This window comes from Lates calcarifer, linkage group LG19, assembly GCF_001640805.2.
Source record: "Lates calcarifer isolate ASB-BC8 linkage group LG19, TLL_Latcal_v3, whole genome shotgun sequence".
NCBI classification, from domain to species: domain Eukaryota; kingdom Metazoa; phylum Chordata; class Actinopteri; family Centropomidae; genus Lates; species Lates calcarifer.
The window spans coordinates 9,034,878-9,054,402 of NC_066851.1; the positions used below are offsets into that span (position 1 = coordinate 9,034,878).

The 19,525-nt window shown below is 39.5% G+C and overlaps 1 protein-coding gene across 1 annotated transcript in view; it reads left to right on the forward strand.

The window, feature by feature from the left end:
• LOC108898044 (palmitoyltransferase ZDHHC14-like) overlaps nucleotides 1–19,525 on the forward strand; it is a 44,621-nt gene that overhangs the window by 10,713 nt on the left and 14,383 nt on the right. Inside the window, 3 exon segments of the mRNA XM_018697885.2 lie at nucleotides 5,438–5,598; nucleotides 18,240–18,352; nucleotides 18,354–18,393. Coding sequence (XP_018553401.1) covers nucleotides 5,438–5,598; nucleotides 18,240–18,352; nucleotides 18,354–18,393 — 314 coding nt within the window.

Consider the following 19,525-nt stretch of genomic DNA (forward strand, 5'->3'; position numbering starts at 1 on the left):
GTGAAGGTAGGAACCTAACATACTAGAAAAAATCAAAGAACCATAAAAGTTTAAGTAAGAACTCGAGTTAGAAGTGAACTTGTTAAAGTCTAAAGACTGTTATGACTGATATATTTAGAGTTTCATGGTCTCTTCCAACAGGCAGTTGCTGCAACGGCCAATTTAATGATGTAGTCAAGTATTACGTAATCTGATCAGATCACTTTTCTGCACACCAGGCTCAAATGTGTCACTACTAAGTGTAGCTTCTCCATCCTGATAGCAATATCTCTACTGTGGAATGAAAGAATGAAGCAATGAACAGTCTTTATTTAGCAAACATTAGACTTTCCTTATGTCAACAAAACGCGTCAATGCTGCTGGTTACTGCTATTTGAATGCTTGTAACCATCCTCTGGTTAAAGTCATTACTCATTGTGTATTATGCTACTCTGTGCTCTACAGTGACATACACTAATATCTCTTGCAGATGCATTAACCATATATCATCATGCTGTTTGCCCTAGGAATTAGCTATCAAAACTTTATTGCATTGCCCTCAGCAGTCAATAATTCACACAGACTTTGACAGTGAAGCTGTACACTATTATAAATAGGTACCTATTATTGAGTAATTATCAGTACAAAGTGTCAAAGAGCAGTCATCCAAGATCTTAGCTTCACAGTCAGTGTTTTTCTTTCAAAACAGCCAGAACGGTGACACAGATTCAGCTTTGATTATTTTGATTGACCAACAAGGCTGTTTTTGTTAGCCTGTTGCTCCAGGGATTTCATTTGGTTGGAAAAGATAAATTTATATTCCTGATGTTTGGTTAAGCTTGTTTCAGACAATCCCATGGTAAGCAATGATTCTCTGCATTATAATTGGCACATTGGCTGCTTAGGGTATGGAGTACTAGACTGAGGAGCCTAAATTTCTGTTTTGTCATTTTATGTAGTATCAGCTCTAGTCTCTGAAGCTTATATGTGACTTACAGAGATTTGTTGTTTTAGAAACTTTCTTCTCAGTGTTGAATGAACAGGAATGAAAATGAATGCTTTTGGCCAGACAAGCAGGATCGATCCAAAGTTGTGTTTGCCATATGAGTGAGCTTAGAATATGTGTTGAGGGTGTTGAGAGTACAAAACCCATGTCCCAGTCCACTGTCCTGGAGGCTGAAAACCTAAGAAATGTAAAAATGTGCCTAGAATAGAACATACACCATACAAGGACATCCTGTACCAGAGTCTCAGATTTCTTCTTCTTTCCTCAGAGTCTTGACCCTACAGTATTTCTGGATCAAATCATCTTCATCAACCATACGTTTTGTTGAGACATTTTAAAAGCGTTGTAATGTGTAATGTCATCATGCTGTCTATATCTTGTTGAATGTCTTTGTTTCTTTTTTTTTCCTTCCTTGGAGGCTTCAGTTCACTCATGTGGCTGTTTCCAGGGTAACCACATTCCCTTTCGAAATTTACCATGTCTGACATTGAATACTGTCCATCTCCATGGCAACAAAGCCCCTAAAGTCCCAGTTAAATATAAGATTTGGTATCGAACTGAAAGGGAAATGAAGATATAACTTTGGAAATGGCCAGTTTCTTGTTGTTATCCACGCTTTACAGTCCTTAACAGAAAAGAAGGTTGTTGAAATTGCTCTTGGTCTTTACCGCTCATGTTCAGTGACTGATAAAAATTGATTTCCGGGACATTGTCTTCAGGGGGGATTTAAACCAGGCAAGATGTTGCCTACCTGCAGCTCGTCTACATATCTCTATTGATCCATGCGTATAGGACAGGCAGACTTGGTGTTGCATCCTTCCTCCCTCTCTAATGGTCTCAGTGTTTAATCTCTGTCGGTTTCTACCGATTTGTCACTTTCTATCACACATGACTGCCTTTTCATTATGTTCCCGATGTCCAACACATTGAGACATGGTTTCTGAGGACAGAGGCAGCGGTTTGTGCTGCCCTCTCAGCCATCTCTGTCACCACTTGACAAGTTTTAAAATATAGTAATATTTTAATGGAAGAGAGCACAAATTGACATGTTTGGGTTTTCCCTGCAGACACAGAGAACATGCAGCGTGTTCACACGATTCTCTGGTTTCGTAGCTCTAAATGACCTTTGTGAATATTTGATTTTTCAGCAGGGAGCTTGACTTTCTCATTGATTACTTCAAAAACCATTCAAATCTTGGCTTTGGGTTAATTGTTAACAGATGTAGCACCCTCACTCAAGGTCTGCCAAGCTTTTTACAACTGTAGTGATTTCCCATTAGCACCTCTAATTGGTGGATTCATTAATGTGATGTGTGACCAATCAGACAGATTGAATGGGTAGATGAAAAGATATCAGGTAATGACATCAGACTTCAAAATGTTCTGCTTTCCAGGAGCAAATGCAGACAGACAGTGGCAAGCTGCACACTATTACTACTTATTACTTAATACTGTTTTTGTTATTAATTATTAAAATCTTTCATGAATTTGTAGAATGAAGCTGAGAGAAGTAATAATCATTTGTATTGACACAGAAATATATACTTTTCCTCTGTGAATACAAAAAATAAAGCTCCAGATGTTTTGGTCAGCAGAGTGAGTTTGCTCTAATAAAGTATCACAATCCCATTGAGTGCTTTAAAAGAGACTTGAATTCCTACAGGTTGTAATGTGGACTTTTGCATTTAACTTATAGCTAACAGCTGGGTGGGTTGCGTTTGCTATGTGATGATGGTGTTACATTTTTCATGCACTTAAGCCCCCAGACAGGAAACAAAGAACTGAGCTCTCTCTCTGCATGACTGGAGTAGTCATCTCTTTTCAGCATTTCTTGAGGAATTGTCCTTTCAGCACTGCCTAAATGGTCAGAAATCTGCTGGCATTCTTTTGTTATTTGTTTCCTCTCTGAATGTTGTTGAAGCAAACTAAACAATCAGTGATTCAGCATATGAACTGAAGAGGTACTGACCAAATTTGTTGAAGACCCCTAAAGGCCTTCTTTTCCTTGTTTATACAGCCCATATTACTAATACATGCAGTGGTGATATTAAAAATTAAGATATGAGATAATATAACCGTATTTGGTTATATTATCATGGCTGCAGAGTGGCATCATTTTAAAGACAGTCCAACAGATTTGTACAACTGGCACATCTAGTATTTGCACTCAAAGTATTTTGTTAGGTAGGAACAACAGAGCTGTCTTCTGTTTCAACAGCGATAGTCAGATTTGGAAGATTATAAGTAGAAAGATTGTCTGCAGCACTGCCCCAGCTAGAGATAGGAATATGCCCTGTATTAGATTACAATCTAAGGACACAGTGTTGGATGGTGTGTCTCCACCCTGCCCAGTTAAAAGGCCTGAGGCTTGACGAGAATCACAAAGCACCAAGGGCTGTAAAATGGATGTCCTCTTACCAAGTATCTAACATAAGTTGTGTATATTGTACGTGGACACAGTCAGTGTCCAGAACAATGACCTTGGGAACTCCAGGCAAGTGTTGAACTGGAGAAATGTTTGTGCTGTGCAGTGTTGTCCTGCCTGGAGCCCCCTGCTGATGTCCCAGACAACCCAGTGTTTTTTGCTTAGTTCAGTCTCACTCCAGATGTAGAGAGCAGCAGGACTGGCCAGCGTCCACTCAGACAGGGTGTCACAACTCAAATGTCATTCGTCAAAAAGGCATGAGCATTGTATGCATCAGATTCATATATGGTCATTTTAAAATCAAAAATCATGTTTTATTTGCCATTTTTTCTCACCCAGAGCCCCTCATCTGGGTATGATATATAGACAGGTTCGTCCTATAGATGAACCACCCTATAATGAAACAGCTTACTCTGCTCACAGGCAAGTTGCACCCTTCTTGAGAACATGGCATAATGCCAGCAACTTGTGTTTTATAAAATTAGAAATTTGCAGGGTTTGTGGTCTTCACTAGTGTGTCATATGTTGGCTGACCTTTTCTCTCGGCTGAGGGCTTATCATCTCCTGCAGTTCACATGAAAGCAGAGAGTGTGTGCAGATCATGCTATAACTCCATTTAGCACAGATCATCGAATTTAAGAAAATGCTCCAGGTCCATATTTACATCCTCCGCATCCTCTATCATCGGTGGAACCCAACATGGCAAACCTAAATATAGTTTGGCTTGGTTTCTCAGATTAACTGGTCTTTGGCATAGATCAGCGGATGCTCTCCCAAGGTGTTACCATCTGAAGGCTGGTGAGATGGTGTGGTAGTGATATAATGTCCATCAACAGCCTATAGTGCTCTGATAAATTTCAAGTAAGGCTATATGGTGTGACGTCAGTAAATTATGTAACGTTTTTGCCGCATTAGGCACAGAAATGAAGTTGAAAAACAGTCTGGTTTGACAGTGTGACCACAATGGCTGACCACTGTCACTTTACTATAGCCATCATTGTGGTTTACACATCCTCAGTTTGTTAATGATCTATAGTCAATGTTTCCTTGCAGTAATTTTAAAATAAAAACAAACTGTTCTTCTCTGGAAACAGTCAGTAATTTAGTGTATAGAATAAAAATAACACCTGTAGCTGCATTAAAAAGAGCCACTTTGGGAATAACTTGATGTAAAGTTTTCACATTTTTTGCACATTCACTCTAAAATTCACCCTCTTCCAATGAAAGCCAATAAACAAAATATACTTGATATGATGTAATTTCAGTAAATAAATAGGAAAGATACTTCAAAGTGTGTTTTACATAATTTGTTTGCATTTGGTACATTTATTTAAATAGATGAACAGATGAACAAGAGCCTTTGTATAAACACAGATTTTATTGAAAACCTTGGCTCCGCTTGCTGTACCGTTTTGAATTCCTCAACAGCATCCCTCAAAACATATGGCTACCACATGTTCATTTAGTTTTCCTTGTCAGGAATAGCACCTCTTTGCTGACCCCCAAATCCAATCCAATAGACCAGAGACTAGCAAATGGAATGGGATGTGGCAGCCTGTGCCCCACCTCTGTGGGACTAAATGTGATTACTGTAATAACCACCTGTACTGTTGGACATTTAATGGGATTATACTAAATTGTCTCATTAGAACAGATTACAGCACAGGAGACTGACCCTCATGTGTACATCCATTATTCTCTTAAGGGGATATATACACTTACTGGTCATTACACAATGAATCGCTGGTATTACCACTTCTTAAACTTGAGGGCTTATCTCAACTGCCATCCAAGGTTGTTAACACAGGCTAATGTTTATAAGAACGGTTTGTATGTGAGTAGGCACACGCGTGCCCCTCAGGCCATCACCTCATGTTTGTCCAGTAATCCCCCCAAGACTGAGGTCATTTGAAGGTCCAGGTTTTTACTCTTCAGCTGAGCTTCACCTGTCAGACAGAACAGTATGTTTCTTGTTTGTTTGTTGCTTATTTATCTTTTGTCTTTTCCGTCTCCTCCCACCCCACCAGTTGTCGGTTCCTGGCGCTGCAGTTGACCCCGGCCATCCCAGTCATTGGAGGTGTGCTCTTTCTGTTTGTATTGGGAACGCTGCTGAGAACAAGCTTCAGTGACCCAGGGGTGCTGCCCAGGGCCACCCCAGATGAAGCAGCTGATCTTGAGAGGCAAATAGGTAAGACTGTGTTCTAATTAAATGAATTTAGATTAAAAGCCGCGATTGAACTTTTGCTCCTCTGCATTTGCCTTTTTGTGCTTCTCCCTGTGTTCCTGGATATATTCTTTGACTGACCCTGTGTCTTCTATCACTAAACCATATTCAGCTGCTCTTTTGTTTAGTATGAAAAAGAGGTGACTTTTTGTATCTCTTGTTACAATCCCTCCATTCATCCCTTTCTCTTCCTCCCTGTCTGACTTTATGGTTACCCCTATCTTAGATACTGTATTTTTCTCTCAGTAAGCCTCTCCACATGGTGCTGATCCAGAGGAGCTTGTGTGTCTTTACAACTCCTATACAGAGTGCCGGATTATCTGACTGATGTGTCTGGAGTTTGTCTGTGTAGCCAAAGAAATGGGGATCAAGCTCCCACTGACTTTAAAGGCACTCTGCTTTTAGGCTGAGGTGAAGTATTGGTGCTGCTTTGACCAAATGGCCTTTGATCTCTTTATTTCGCTCCAACTTATCCAAGGGGCCCCATTTGATGTATTACCTGACTCATAAATTGCATTTTGATAACTTCTAATCCAATTTATGATGTGAAAGGTAAAACTGTTGGTGCATTAGGAACCACTTGATACGGTGTAACTGAATTACCAGCATCACAGCACCGACGATCGCTCTCCATGAGTCAGAATCAGCCAAGACGGCAGTTTGTGATGTGGATTCAGTCTGTTCATGAAACTAGTGTCTCTTTGTTTGCCTTATATTACATTGCATCTATATAGATGGTATCTGGACACAGCTCCTGTTTAGATGTTGTTGAATGTGTTACGGATGTGATTTCATAAGGATGAAAAATTGACAAATAACCATTCAAGGCTTCATTTTCTGTTCTAATTACTCTATATTTGCGATATCTCACAGATAATGGAGAGGTGTTGCATTTAGAATCAGTGTTAATAGTAAACTCTGAAGTGATTCAAATGTGTTTTAATGCTTTTTATGTTAAATTAAAGCAAACAAAGTTGTGGTTGCTAACTTAATTAATCGCAACAAATGTTAAAGCCAATGTCAAAGCAGTAAAATTAATTTAGCATTTGAGAAATTGCATGGGGCTACCATAAAGATGTTTGGTTAGAGTGCAGCCAGGTACTTATGGACTCTTTCAGAGGAGGTAGGGAGTGTAATGCTTAAGGGCATGTCATGCTAAAATTGACACTGGTAATAGAACCAGTTTAGTTACTCACCAGTAAGTTGCAGGACTGACTCGCCAGTCTCCAATAGTGTTGTGCTGCCCCATAGCTAAATGGATTATCACCACTTTACTCCAAGGTTTAACTTTCTAAACCCTCTTTTTAAAACCCTCTTTTAAAGTTTTGGTCCTTTTATTTGGAATCTGAAGCTTCTGTTTCCCAGTGCTGGTCCTTTCCGTGCTTCAGGCCACTGGGGCCTCATTAAACAAACTCTGGACTGGCTTAATTAATCTCATTAGGAGACTTAAAAGCTTTTGGAGGGAAGGTAAAGTACAGAGAGCTTGGAGCAGTGGGCTGAAACAGCACTGTGCAAAAGCACCATGTTGTATTGGCAAGCATTTCTTCAGAGGATAAACAAATGAAAGGCTGAAAATATGAACATTGTTGACCCAAATACCACTCTTCCCCCCTCTCCTAGCATCAATTCATCCCAATTAGCTTTTGTTCTGTGCATTTCCAAGCGCAGCATTTGGCTGTTTGTAAACTGGAGTCTCGTTCATGGACAAATGGCTGTTGTCATGTTGTTGATTGTCTTTACCCAAATCTGTATGTGATGAATATGACGTATTTTTTGCTGCTTTGGCTTCATTTATATTGGTTATAGTAACATTTTTCTCACCAGCTTTTTTGCTGAGATGTGTCTGCATTAACACAGCTTTACAATGGAGTCCACAGGGCATCACTAACACATGCAGTCAGACAGATTTTAAATAAGTCCAGTTATACCAATTATCTAAGCCTCTTTGAAGTTAAAAAAAAAAAAAAAAAAGGTTAATACTACAATTATTGCCCAGAATGCCCATTTTAATCATTCAGCAGATTTTGGATCACCACTCCCTTACTAGAGCATGGCTGCAACTTTTTGGGAATGTACACCCCAATTTCACTTCCAAGAAAATGTTTTAGATTAATTAGTTTAGAGTTTAGATTAATTAGGTTAAGATTGTTTTAACTGTAGAGCAGCTTGTGGCATACAAGATCTTGATATTGTTTCCCTGAATTATCCACATCCCATGGCATTTGTGATGCTGCCAGGAGACTAATAGACTGCTTTAGTGTTGGTGCCATTATGGCTACCATTATCTTCCATTTGAGAGAACCTTGCTTGTAAAAGCACAAGGATTTTATACACACACACACACACACACACACACACACACACACACATATAAATACTTTAGGTGGTTTGTATCCTTCAGTGAGGAATGTTAGACTTAAGACTCGGAGAGGTAAAGGTCAATACTTTTTCCCTCAGCTTGTAAAAGGTAGGAAATCTTTGTTAAAATACATTTTCTTCATAGAGTTGCTTACTGCACTTTGCTGCTCTTTCTTCCTGTTTTCTCTTTCTTTCTGTCAGTCTCTATCAGTCTTTATAGAATAGTGTTGCTTTACAAACACCCCATTTTCAAACACCCTTCATCCGTCACTTCCTTTCCCTGGTTGCTGTGTCCAGACCTGTGCAGTGCTTTGCCGTTTGGTCCCAGCCATGGCGTGGCAGCTTGACATGCGAGACATTAGTAGCACATCTGTAAACTCTTAGCTTGATCATCCAACCCCATCCCAAGCCCCAACACCAACCAGCCTCACAATGTCTTCCAGGAGAAAACACTTATGACTGTCTTTTTCTATGTCTCTCTTCCTTACTCTGTTTTTACCACTTGTATTTGCTCTTTGCCCATTTGTCTTGAAGCAGTGATTAAAATGCATTCTGAAGTTGTGAAATAGTTTACAATGTCTGCTTTCGTTTCCCATGTTTATACTTATATATATATATATATATATACATTTTTTGCGTGTGTTTGGACATGCATTCTCATGTCAGTGCTCTTCATTTCTCCTCTCCATCACACTTATATCAGGACTCATTCCTTAACACCCTTCCACCCCCCGCCCCCACCCCCCATCTCCCTTCTGACCGAGACAGCTCTCGTCCATTTTTGTTCTCAACGTCTTTTTTTAAAACCAATTTGTCCTTATGTAACTGTGCAGACACTGATAATAAGAAAGCAGCTGACAGGCTTAGCAAGCATGGGTAACTTTTTCACATGTCAGTGCTACCATACTTCATGTTTTGTTTCCCATACGCTCAGTTGCAGTTTTATTTGATTTGCAATTTGATGAACAGCACTTGCTCACTCCATTTAAGTGCCATACATTTATCTCAAATAAAACGTTACATAAAAATCCTAATTACAAGTCAGAACATTTATGGAGTGCTGCAAATGACAAACTACCACTTCACTATATTTTGCATCCATCTTGCGCATGTGTAATCTATGTAGCTATCTTAATTAAAACAAAGTCCCTTGAATACTCCAGCCACCAGTAGTTCAAGGAGTTCTGTAATTCACCAACAGCCTCATAAATAGTTGATGTTTTGAAGCCCAAGTCCAACAAGGCTCAAGTTCGACACTACTCTTATTGATCTGTTGACTAAACAACACAGGAACTAATGTTAGTATAATATGAGATGTCAAGGTCTCCAGTCCTCTCTGTACTTCAGGAGGGAAAGCTGATAGCTAGGCCTTTGCTGTCATCATTGTCAGCAGATAACTCTGCTGCTGTCCACAGAACGCTTTAGCCTTTGGCCCGTGAAATAGAGGTTTGAGTGGGTGGCCTGAAGTATAGCCCACCTTGAAAGAAAATGAAATGTGGCACGTTTGTACAGGTAAAAAAAGAATATGAAAAACATAAGACATAATACTGTACATGTCGTCTTCATCGTCAGTATCTTGTGTACTACTAATGCCGGAGAAATACACCTGTTACAGGCTGGGGAACGAATGTGAAGTCAAGAAAAGTAGCACAGCTTGTTGTTTATCCCAGCTTGAACTGGAGACAAGAGTTGATTTGTCTTCAGTGTGCCACGTTTGATGTCTATGTATGTCTCCCTGCCCGCCCAATATGTCAGGACTAGACAGGCTGGCATCAGTTCAGCTACCACATGCCAAATCCAAAAGACTCTCTAAAGCACTAATCAGAGCGAGAGATGGTCAGAGCTGCCTGTTTCCTTCCTTCCACCTAATATGGTCCAGGCTAGCCGGTGAATGTCAGGACAACTCCACGGTTTTTTCCAAAGCTGCCAGCCAGACTCAAGGCCAACAGAGGAAATAGATTTTGGATGGCTTAGGGCTCGAGCTGCTGGAGGAAGGATGGGCACATCAGTGAGGGATGCAATGACATTTAAGCTTTTCATGACTGCAGGAGCAGTCAATATGGGTGTTTGAGAGTGGGGATGTCGGTGCTTTCTGTTTTTGTGGGTATATCTGAATAGAGGCTCATGCATGAAAGCATTAAAGTTAAGCCAAGAATATTGCCATGTCTTAGTAAGCGTGGGATGAAAACAGTGGCATTATAGAAGTATGATTCACCTCACAGGGTATTATGCCCTGACAAAGACCTTGCGCATGGAATGTTTGATTAATGAAGCAGTTTTTGCATTAAGGGAAGGAATTCCACCCACCTTTTTCTTCGCTTTCGACTTATGATTTGTGGTTGGCACCTCACCACCATTGGTAGTGTTGCCTTACTCTTTCCAAGTGTATTCATAATAAACTGAAGACTGTGTAAAGTGTGCTGTTTGTACGAAACTTGAGCCTTGCCGAGGGGACAAAAGCCAGACACCCTGCTGCTGATGCAATCAGAGACACTTGACTGGGTGATGTGAGGATGCTGTCTGTAAATGTTGGTATTAAAAATCTTAGTTTGTTCTAAAATGATAATATTGCAGAATTGAGTGTGATTTAATTATGCCTTTTCCCTCTCCTTTTCATTACCACCAATTAGCCCCTTTTGATTCTTCATCTCAAATATATTTCCTCTCTTCTTGCAATGCTGGCTAATAATGGCTTCCTGACAGACAACAGAGGCATTGTGGAGAATCGAGGGTCATGCTTTTATCAGAGTCACAAACCAAACATATAAGGTTTTGACCAAGGAACGTCTAGTCATTTACACATTCGATTTTAGGGGCAAAGCAATTATACGTATTTCTTACAATATTCTTTATCACCAAGCCCACATAATACTCTCATCTCTGACTTGCTCCCTGCTTAATTACTTTGTGTTTATCGTTTTTGTTGAAATGTTTTGTTGGGGTTGCCTTTGCCAGTGTCCTTGCCAGAAACTTAATTCAGATGCCAAACTCAAAGCACCCAGCCATTTACCAGAGAGAGACCAGCTCGAGCCATTCTCTAAGATGAGAGCTAGCTAAATCACATTAGATACAGCTTCCTCTCCCTGTAGCGATAAGACTCTGCAAACATACTTGTTGGATTTTAACACCTTGTATGTCTGCTTGTAGCGTTGTAGCTGGAGGCAAATTTGACACCGTACCAGGCTCTTTTGATTAACAGCTGTGTCTTGAACAACACAAGATGTTGGAGGTGGCTACTTATTTCCATCTTGGCATTTGTGTCCTTTAAGTGCTGACCACTGCACTGTTAAATGCCACTAAACATCAAAAAGCTGGCACCGATTTAAATGAATCATCATAGACAGTACAGTTCACAGGGCTGTATTGATTCTAACCTGCTGCTGGGCTCCAACTTTTGAAATTAAAAAAGTGAAATAAATCAGCCAGAATATGCCGATGTGGTCCAGAGATGCCCTTGCAATGACCAGGTATATCAGAAGCACAGGCTGTTTAACTCGTGTCAAAGCCCCCGTTCGCCCTTGGCATGATAATATACTGTATGTCTGTTTGACATAATGCTAGGATGTCTGTCCTGCTGCAGTAAAGAATGAATTAATACCTTGTTTTGAATGACGGCCCAATCATAATTCATGCTGGTGCTTAAATCGCCACTGACTGGCCTCCTCCCTCCTCTTTCCCCTCTCAGTGTAACTAACCACTTGAGGTCACATTCATGTTTGACTTCACTGTTATTGGCTGCATAATAAGTAATAGGTGTGCAGCCAGTGGAAAGAGGCTCTATTACTAAGCCACTTGACATCTCAACTTCTGCGTTTGTGGATTGCAGGTACATGGACCTCAGTCTGTCCTCCCTTATTATGACTGACAAAGGGGGCATGTCAGCAAGAGTTTAACACAGTTTGGAGTAACAGAGACGGAGAGAAAGTGCTTGAAAGGAAGTATCATAGAGGATGAGAAGGAGAGTAGGTGACAGAAATTAAAATAAGCAGAATTATGTTAAACGTGCAAAAGAACTTAAACTTGCTATTGTGTTGGTTTGGGTGTTGCTTTTGCTCACCAATATAAGAATGTCTTTGATTTCCCTGCTGAAATTAGGCTTTATTCATTTAGTATCTGTACTCAAACCCCCCGAGCATCCAGGCCAGTGTTAAGTAGTATAGTTGCAGGTTTATCCACATCCCATTCAATTTAAAGCTTCTCATACAGTCTACCTACTTAAGTCATTTTGATCATCTGTGCTGTAAAGAGTCATTTTATTCTCTTGAAGGTGTCTGAGGTAAAATAACTTTCTTTTCAATGCTTTCTTTCTTCTCAGTCTTTCTTTATTCTTGGCCAGTCCCCAAGCTGCGTGTCCAGTGATATGGACATGAAAAAAGATAGAGATAAAGAAATGATAGCCGGTGGATGACAGAGCTCCAGGGGACAGGAATAGAGCACTGTACAGGAATAGAGCTGTCACCACAGAGCTGATGTATTGGAGAGAAAAGACAACAAAACAAACTTGTTGTTGTTGAAGTAATTAGACTGGCCTGTATTCACCCAATATGCTGATAATTCACTCTCTCGTTCCATCTATTAATGCTTCCTCTGTCTTTCCCTCTCTGCCATACACACACATGCCTTTCATCTTAATGCACTTCAGCTGAAAAAATCTATAGGAAGAAAAGCTGACGGTGTATGCTCTCGTACGTGCGTCATTTTAGGTAATAGTAAAGGCATTAACATATGCTATAGAGATGATATTTCAATAGCTAATCTCTCTGTGTGTCTTTGACCTGTCTTCCTGTCTCCCTGTGGCTCTGATCAGGCTTCATTGTCCAGTGAGAAGTCCAGGGTGAAACAGCAGCTGTGCGTCCCTGTCTATCCTGCCATATTCTAGCTTCGTCCAATACCTGACCATGCCATCCTTCACTTAGTCAGATGTCACATCTCTGTATCCAGACTATTAAACTGAGTCCTCATGGTTTTGGCCAAGGCCTTCGGGCTAAGATTACCTTTCTCTGGACAGAGTACAGTTCACCTCATTTCACAGAATCACCTCTGCTTACATGTACCACAAAATAAAACCCTGGGGTAGATTTACCAATTAAAAGTGACATCATTTACTATTAGCTTTACATCTGCTGATCATCACTTTGGTTTCATATCTCAGTAAATTTTGCTCCCGCTCTGTTTTGGTTCAGTTACTAGCCCCAAAATCAGTGGTGGCTGCTCGTAATGTTGGCCCCATGTAGGCTGCTCCACATATTTTACACTACATTGGATTTTACAGGCCAAGCTATACATTTGACTTAACGGAAACAGTCATAAAATCAAGTCAGCCAGCTGAAAGTCTTTTTGAGGAAATTTGGATATTTACATAACTTTAGCAGTGACAGTGGAGCAGCACAAACTAGAAGAAAATTGAAAACAGTGCAGTGTTTTGCCCACATTGTAGACCCATATTAATGCTGCTGCTTTGTGATGTGGCCACATCAGAAATGATGCTCAGCAGCACACCAAATTAAATCTATTTAAAAGGCATCCAGCCAGCTTTGTATTGTGCAAAATATATAGCAATATCTCATCGGTCCAGGACTGGAGCTTTGCTGCTTTGAAAAGACAAATATAGCCAAATCATGTGGGTTTTCCTTTGCTATACTGCTCCACAAGTGTCTATTCAATGGTTTTAGCTTGAAGTAGATTCAGTCTTGAGTTTGAACTGTATGACAGGTGTTACTGTTCTTGGCTTGCTTCAGAGCAAGGTCAGGCAGGAAATTCCTCCTCAGTGAATGTCCAGTGTTTTGCCCAGCTAAATTCACTTAAGCTGCACAAGCCACTTAACTCCAGAGTAATTTCCTCAAATGTAATGATGTCTTTTGTGTCTTCTATTTGATGACATCAGTAGCCAGAGTTCAACCTACTCAAACTGAAGGATGGTGTATTCATTTTGAGAACTGATTTGATTTACTTCAAATAAAACAATGGCAGCCTGAATTATCCTATGCTTCTATTTAACTGTAAACACTCTTCTACTGCACTTTTCTTTGACTCCTCACCTCATGCCTGACTCCCAACAACAACAGGACGGCACATAATAACAACTGCCACTGGCACATACAGTAGATGTTACTGATTGACCATCTATAATAAGCATCTTTGTCAGCTGGGGGATTTATCACTGCTGTAATTCTTTGCATGTCTCGTACCTTCTCCTGGTGTTTCTCAATCTGTTCTTTAAAAGCACTTTTGATAATTATCCACATACAATAGATTTGTCAGTGAAGAGATATAACCTGTAATGGAACAATGATTTTTATAGACAGTGATAGGCTCCATAGTTAGAATTAATACTCACTGCAGAAAGCTGCTTATTTAGCTGGTAAACCTGTGATTAGCCTTGTTATAGCTAATCGGCTAATCCTCACTTAGTCATTGTTTTGAAAAATTGGAGTGACATCAGTATAAATTGAAGAGGAATAAATGTTCTTCTGTTTGACAGCTTAAATGGGATACAAATCACTTACCCTGATCTATACATTAAGAATCACGCTAAGCAAGATCAGAGGGAGATCCATAGCACAGGTATAAAGAAATGCAGCCTACAGGCGGCTGCTGGGGGACCATGTTGGCTTTAATCTGTTCAAAGAAGAAAACAGTGGTGCTCAGTTATTGTTAAAAAAACAAAAACCAAAACTGTAGCATGTTAATTGATTGCTGTAGTGTTTTTGTTCTTGAGGCTATTCCAGATATTAAAAATCATGAAAATATTTAGATAGAACAAAAAGGGAATATAATGAAAGTGAATATAGATAAATCTATAATATATAGATTTGGCTGTTCCTTGCTCCTTGTTCCTTTTCATTCAAACAAATGAGATATAGTCGCGTCTAGTCTTTATATTGATGCATTATTTCCAGTTTACAAAACATATGACTCATTCAGTTTTTAATTTATTCAGATTTTAGAATGAATTTCCACACAGGCTTTTTCTAATATCCCTCACAATGCCTTTTGTACTTTGCATTGGAAACAGTATTAGGCTTCACTTACTGATATCCTGTGCCTGTACAGTTCAATTTAAATCATTTGTAATACTCTCTCTTTAACACCTGCGTCAGATATTCTATGCAGCTACATTTGTGTTTGTAAAACATAGAATTGAATAACTGTCTTTTTGTGTATAGAAAACACTAATATTTCCAATATTCATAACTGGAAAAATCTTCTATGTTATTTATAGTCTGAAACTGTTCAGTTTGTCCAGTTGACTGCAGTATGAAGACCCTGAAATTGCTGTTTAACAGGACAGTATTTGCTTGTGCCTCTCTGGTTGTAGTGCTACATCTTGGCAGTCAGGCTGAGGTCAGTACTTCTGTATCATCATTATATTTCAGTACACTTCTCCATCTGCAAAGGTAAAGGCTCCAGTTTTCCCTCCTCCACATACACAGTAGGATAGCAATTAGTTTCCCTTTATACCTCACCAGGCAACGCCTATCACAGTTTGGCTGACATTGAACCCTCATTTAACTTTGTGTATGAGGGTTTTGTGTGGGTACAGAGCGTGTGTGTATATGTGTGTGTGTTCTGTTACATCACTTCCCAGTCTACCTGGCCTTATTTTCTAGCTTCAAGTGCTTAGGCCTGGGCCCATCTCTCTGGGGGATCTCCCGCTAGACACTGGCGTGAGGCTAAGCTTTGGCTGCCAGGATGGCTAAGTGTACAAATGGCTTTGTTCAGCAGAAAAGCTACTTTGACACCCCTGCTCACCCCCTATTTTACTGCAGGCATCTGTGAACAAGTGTAGTGAATGTTGATGGGCTGGTCATAGTGTACTTAAGGTGTGACTACAGCTGATTTACAGGATGATGTGTGCACATACTTTCATTTAGAGTCAGGTATTTAAGACTGTCTGGCTGTAAATAGACTGGTTTTTTGTTGTCTGTACACAAATGTGTTACTAACTCTTTATGCAAAATTCATCTTAACATGTGAAAAAGCTGCTACTTTCTTTATGCATATTGGTTTTAATAACATCTAGAATATTTAACCCTGATAGGAGACTGTCTGCAACTTCAGTGGCACAATATCAAACCGTGTACAACTGTATGCTTCACAGACTTAAAGAAATTCAACAATAACAGCAACAATATAATGCAATTCAGTACCCCGGTTATGACTTCTACCTCTGGGAAGATTACAATGTTTAATTTGGTTTGTGGTCATATTGTACTGGAATTATAATGTTTATGTCCGCCTGGGAATGAACAATAATATCACCAGCATATTTTTATTATATCATATACAGTAGTATTTGTATTATTTTTCCCACATGGGGGTAGTCAAAAATTATAACCTTTGCAAAAGTAGTATAATGTACACTGCAGTATTTAATGTATTGAATGAAATTATAATGCTGCTTTAGTGTTGCTGCGATTGTTTCCATTTCATATTCTCAATTTTCTATGGTTTTAGAAGTATTATTTTCTACAGTAAGGAAAGCATGAGTGGTTATCCTGTACCATTTAAATTAAAATCATTTTGTAGGGCATTAGTTGAGGCTACTTTGGCTAGCACTCAAGTACTTATGATAAATTCCTAGCTCACTGAGATGATCTGTTGCCAAATGTCTGTCTTCACTTGAACTTGCAGTGTTGCCTAATGCTACATTCATGCCAGGTTGCCAGAACTGGGAAAACAGGAAAATCTATTATTCTGACTTGGAAGTTTTATAGTCACAACAAACAAATGGAAACCAAGGCAAAGTTAGCTATTTTTATCAGTTCAATAACAAATGTTCATTAACAAGTGAAACAAAATTCAAACAAAACCGTGTATAGCTTCTTTAGTTGGTTATGTCAGTGGAGTCTGCCGAGAGCACAAGAACAGAGCCGGTATAGAGGAGCATGCATTGTAGGCATTGATCACAAGAGAGGCAAATTCAGTAGAATAGAACTCACTGGCTGCATTTCCTCAGCTCTCCTTTAGAAATGTCAGACACCCACACAAGCCTCTCGCTCCCTATACCCCCCCTCAAACTAACACACATATACCACTCTGTTAGCAATGCTACAGGCTTGCTGTGTAAATGATCTCAAAATGATCTTCCTACACACAGAAAATCTCCTACTCTCACGATGTGTGAGAGTGCTCAAAGCGAACGGAGCAATAATAGGATACAGGCTCTACCTTTTATGGCTTGAAAATCACTATCATTGCTCTCATCCTCAGCGTTTAGCCTGTCATCACTACTGTCTTACTCCACAAAAAGCCATTCAGAGCAGTTTGCCACCATTTTCTTTTTTTGTATTCTAGACTGAGGATCGTGGTGTTAAGTGCACGTTAAATTCCAGACTGTTGTTAATATTACCTGGACTGGGTCGCAATTTTATTCAGGAGAAGACATGACTGCTGATTTTAGGGTGGTAGTGCTTTATCAGCTGTACAAAAGGTTGTTCCTTGTTGGCAAGTTTGACACAAAGCAGTCGGACTCTGTATAGCTCATGCAAAAGAGTTATAATGGTGGGGCTAATTAAAAATAATGAGCTGTGTGGGATGTCCATGTGCAAGCCTTTTAAGCTACTGATACCATGATGTGTACCTTTTATCATAGCATAGGATAATTACAGATCAGTAAAGATTTCACCTTACCATGGCCGTGTGGAGATTCATCAGTTTCAAGACAAATTAAACCAGATGATCTGAACTGCCTTATCTTGCAAATAAAGAAATTTATCTTCAAGAATGTAATTGATTTTAGATTTATATATTGTTTTGAAGTCAGTGTGACATTTATTCTAGCGAGACTGCATTACAAATGTAAATTAAATTTTCTAGCCATAAGTGACCTGTAGCCTCCATATAGAGTGCTGCTCTGTTGTTTTTAGCTGCATTATTCATCCAGTATGTAAAAAATAGGTTGTTACAGAAACTGACTGGTGCTACAGTAGTAAAAAGCATTTAGTAAGCTGTAAAGTAAAGAGATAATAAATTGTAACATAATTTTGTAATTTTCAAAAATATAGTCTCTAAGTATTGAATTTATACCGGCGTCAGACTTTACCGACATTTTGTTCAAACAAGTAGTATTTTTATGCCACTTGAATGTATATGCATCACCAATGTCATATGTACATAGTACTACTGCATATGGGAGTCCAATAGCTTCAATAGTTTCAATGAAACTATCCTAGCCAGGTAACAGAAAGTCTTTTGACTTTGATTCTTATGTATGTCTTGTTTTTCTCTCTCTTCTTTCTGCCCAGATGTTGCTAATGGCAGTACAGGCTACAGGCCTCCTCCTAGGACCAAAGAGGTGGTTATTAACGGCCAGACAGTCAAACTGAAGTATTGCTTCACCTGCAAAATCTTCAGACCAGCCACGTGCCTCCCACTGCAGCCTATGTGACAACTGTGTGGGTGAGTGAAAATGATATTCTCTGGTTGCGAGTTTGTATGTTTGGCTAATATTTTTTGTCAGTATTGTGTATAAAGAAGTTTTTATCTCATTAATTTTGAGACAGTAGTATAAAAAATACAAACCGTCAAAACCATCACCAAACCATCCTATATGTATCATCATCTATATTTTTATTAAAGGTCAACACTGATCTGATAAACAGGCAAAATGCAATCAATCAGTCTAATCATAGAATGTAGGCCTTGTTGAGATAAGGCACACACATAAACACATAGACACACAACATACACAAACACACATCTGTATATGAGGACACAAGCCAAGCTAAATGTTGAGTTTGCGCAGACCTACAGGGGATGTACAGCACATACGCTCAGAGGCACTGGCATCGGCACAGAGGAGAGGAAGGGAATAGTTAGACTGAACAGAAAGAAAATGGCAGCATAGTGGTTGAGTTTTGCTGCTCTTCACAGCCACATGCTCTGTCTTAAAAGACAAAGCAAATAGCACAGCCAGGCAATTACTAAAAGATAGAGACCGAGATACACAGACCTGTGTGTCTGTATCTCTCTCATCAGGGTTTTTGTGCCCCTCACTCATCAGAGACAAACTCCTGCTTTGAATGTCTATTTCCTTGTCAGAAGTGGAACTGACTGAAAACCTGGGAGACAAAGATGAGGAAGTAGTAAACACAGGAAACAAGATGAGGAGGTGGTAATCAGATGTGGCAGATGCATGCTGGCAGGAAAGAAGAAGGACTGGCAGCTGAACAAAAAAATGGGAGGGCAGTCATTTTCACAAACAGACTGTGTATGTTCCTACAGAAAGGTGGACTTTGTTCGCATTTTAAGTGGGTTGTTAAAGTCACAAATGAAACTGATGAGGCTCGCTTTTGAATTAAAATTTTACATAAAGTAGTATAGATATCCTGCCTCAAAATGGGCTATTTTAGACCAAAAATGGACACAGAGCAGTCTGATAAATCCAAATCCTTGATTCTAAGGTTTAAAAAAATGTTTATATCATAGTTGTAAGCCACAGATGGGAGGGGAAATGAAAAATGACAAACAGACACGTAGTTGGACTGTCCATACTGCAGGTGGGTGGGAGTGATAAACTCCAGTGTTGAAT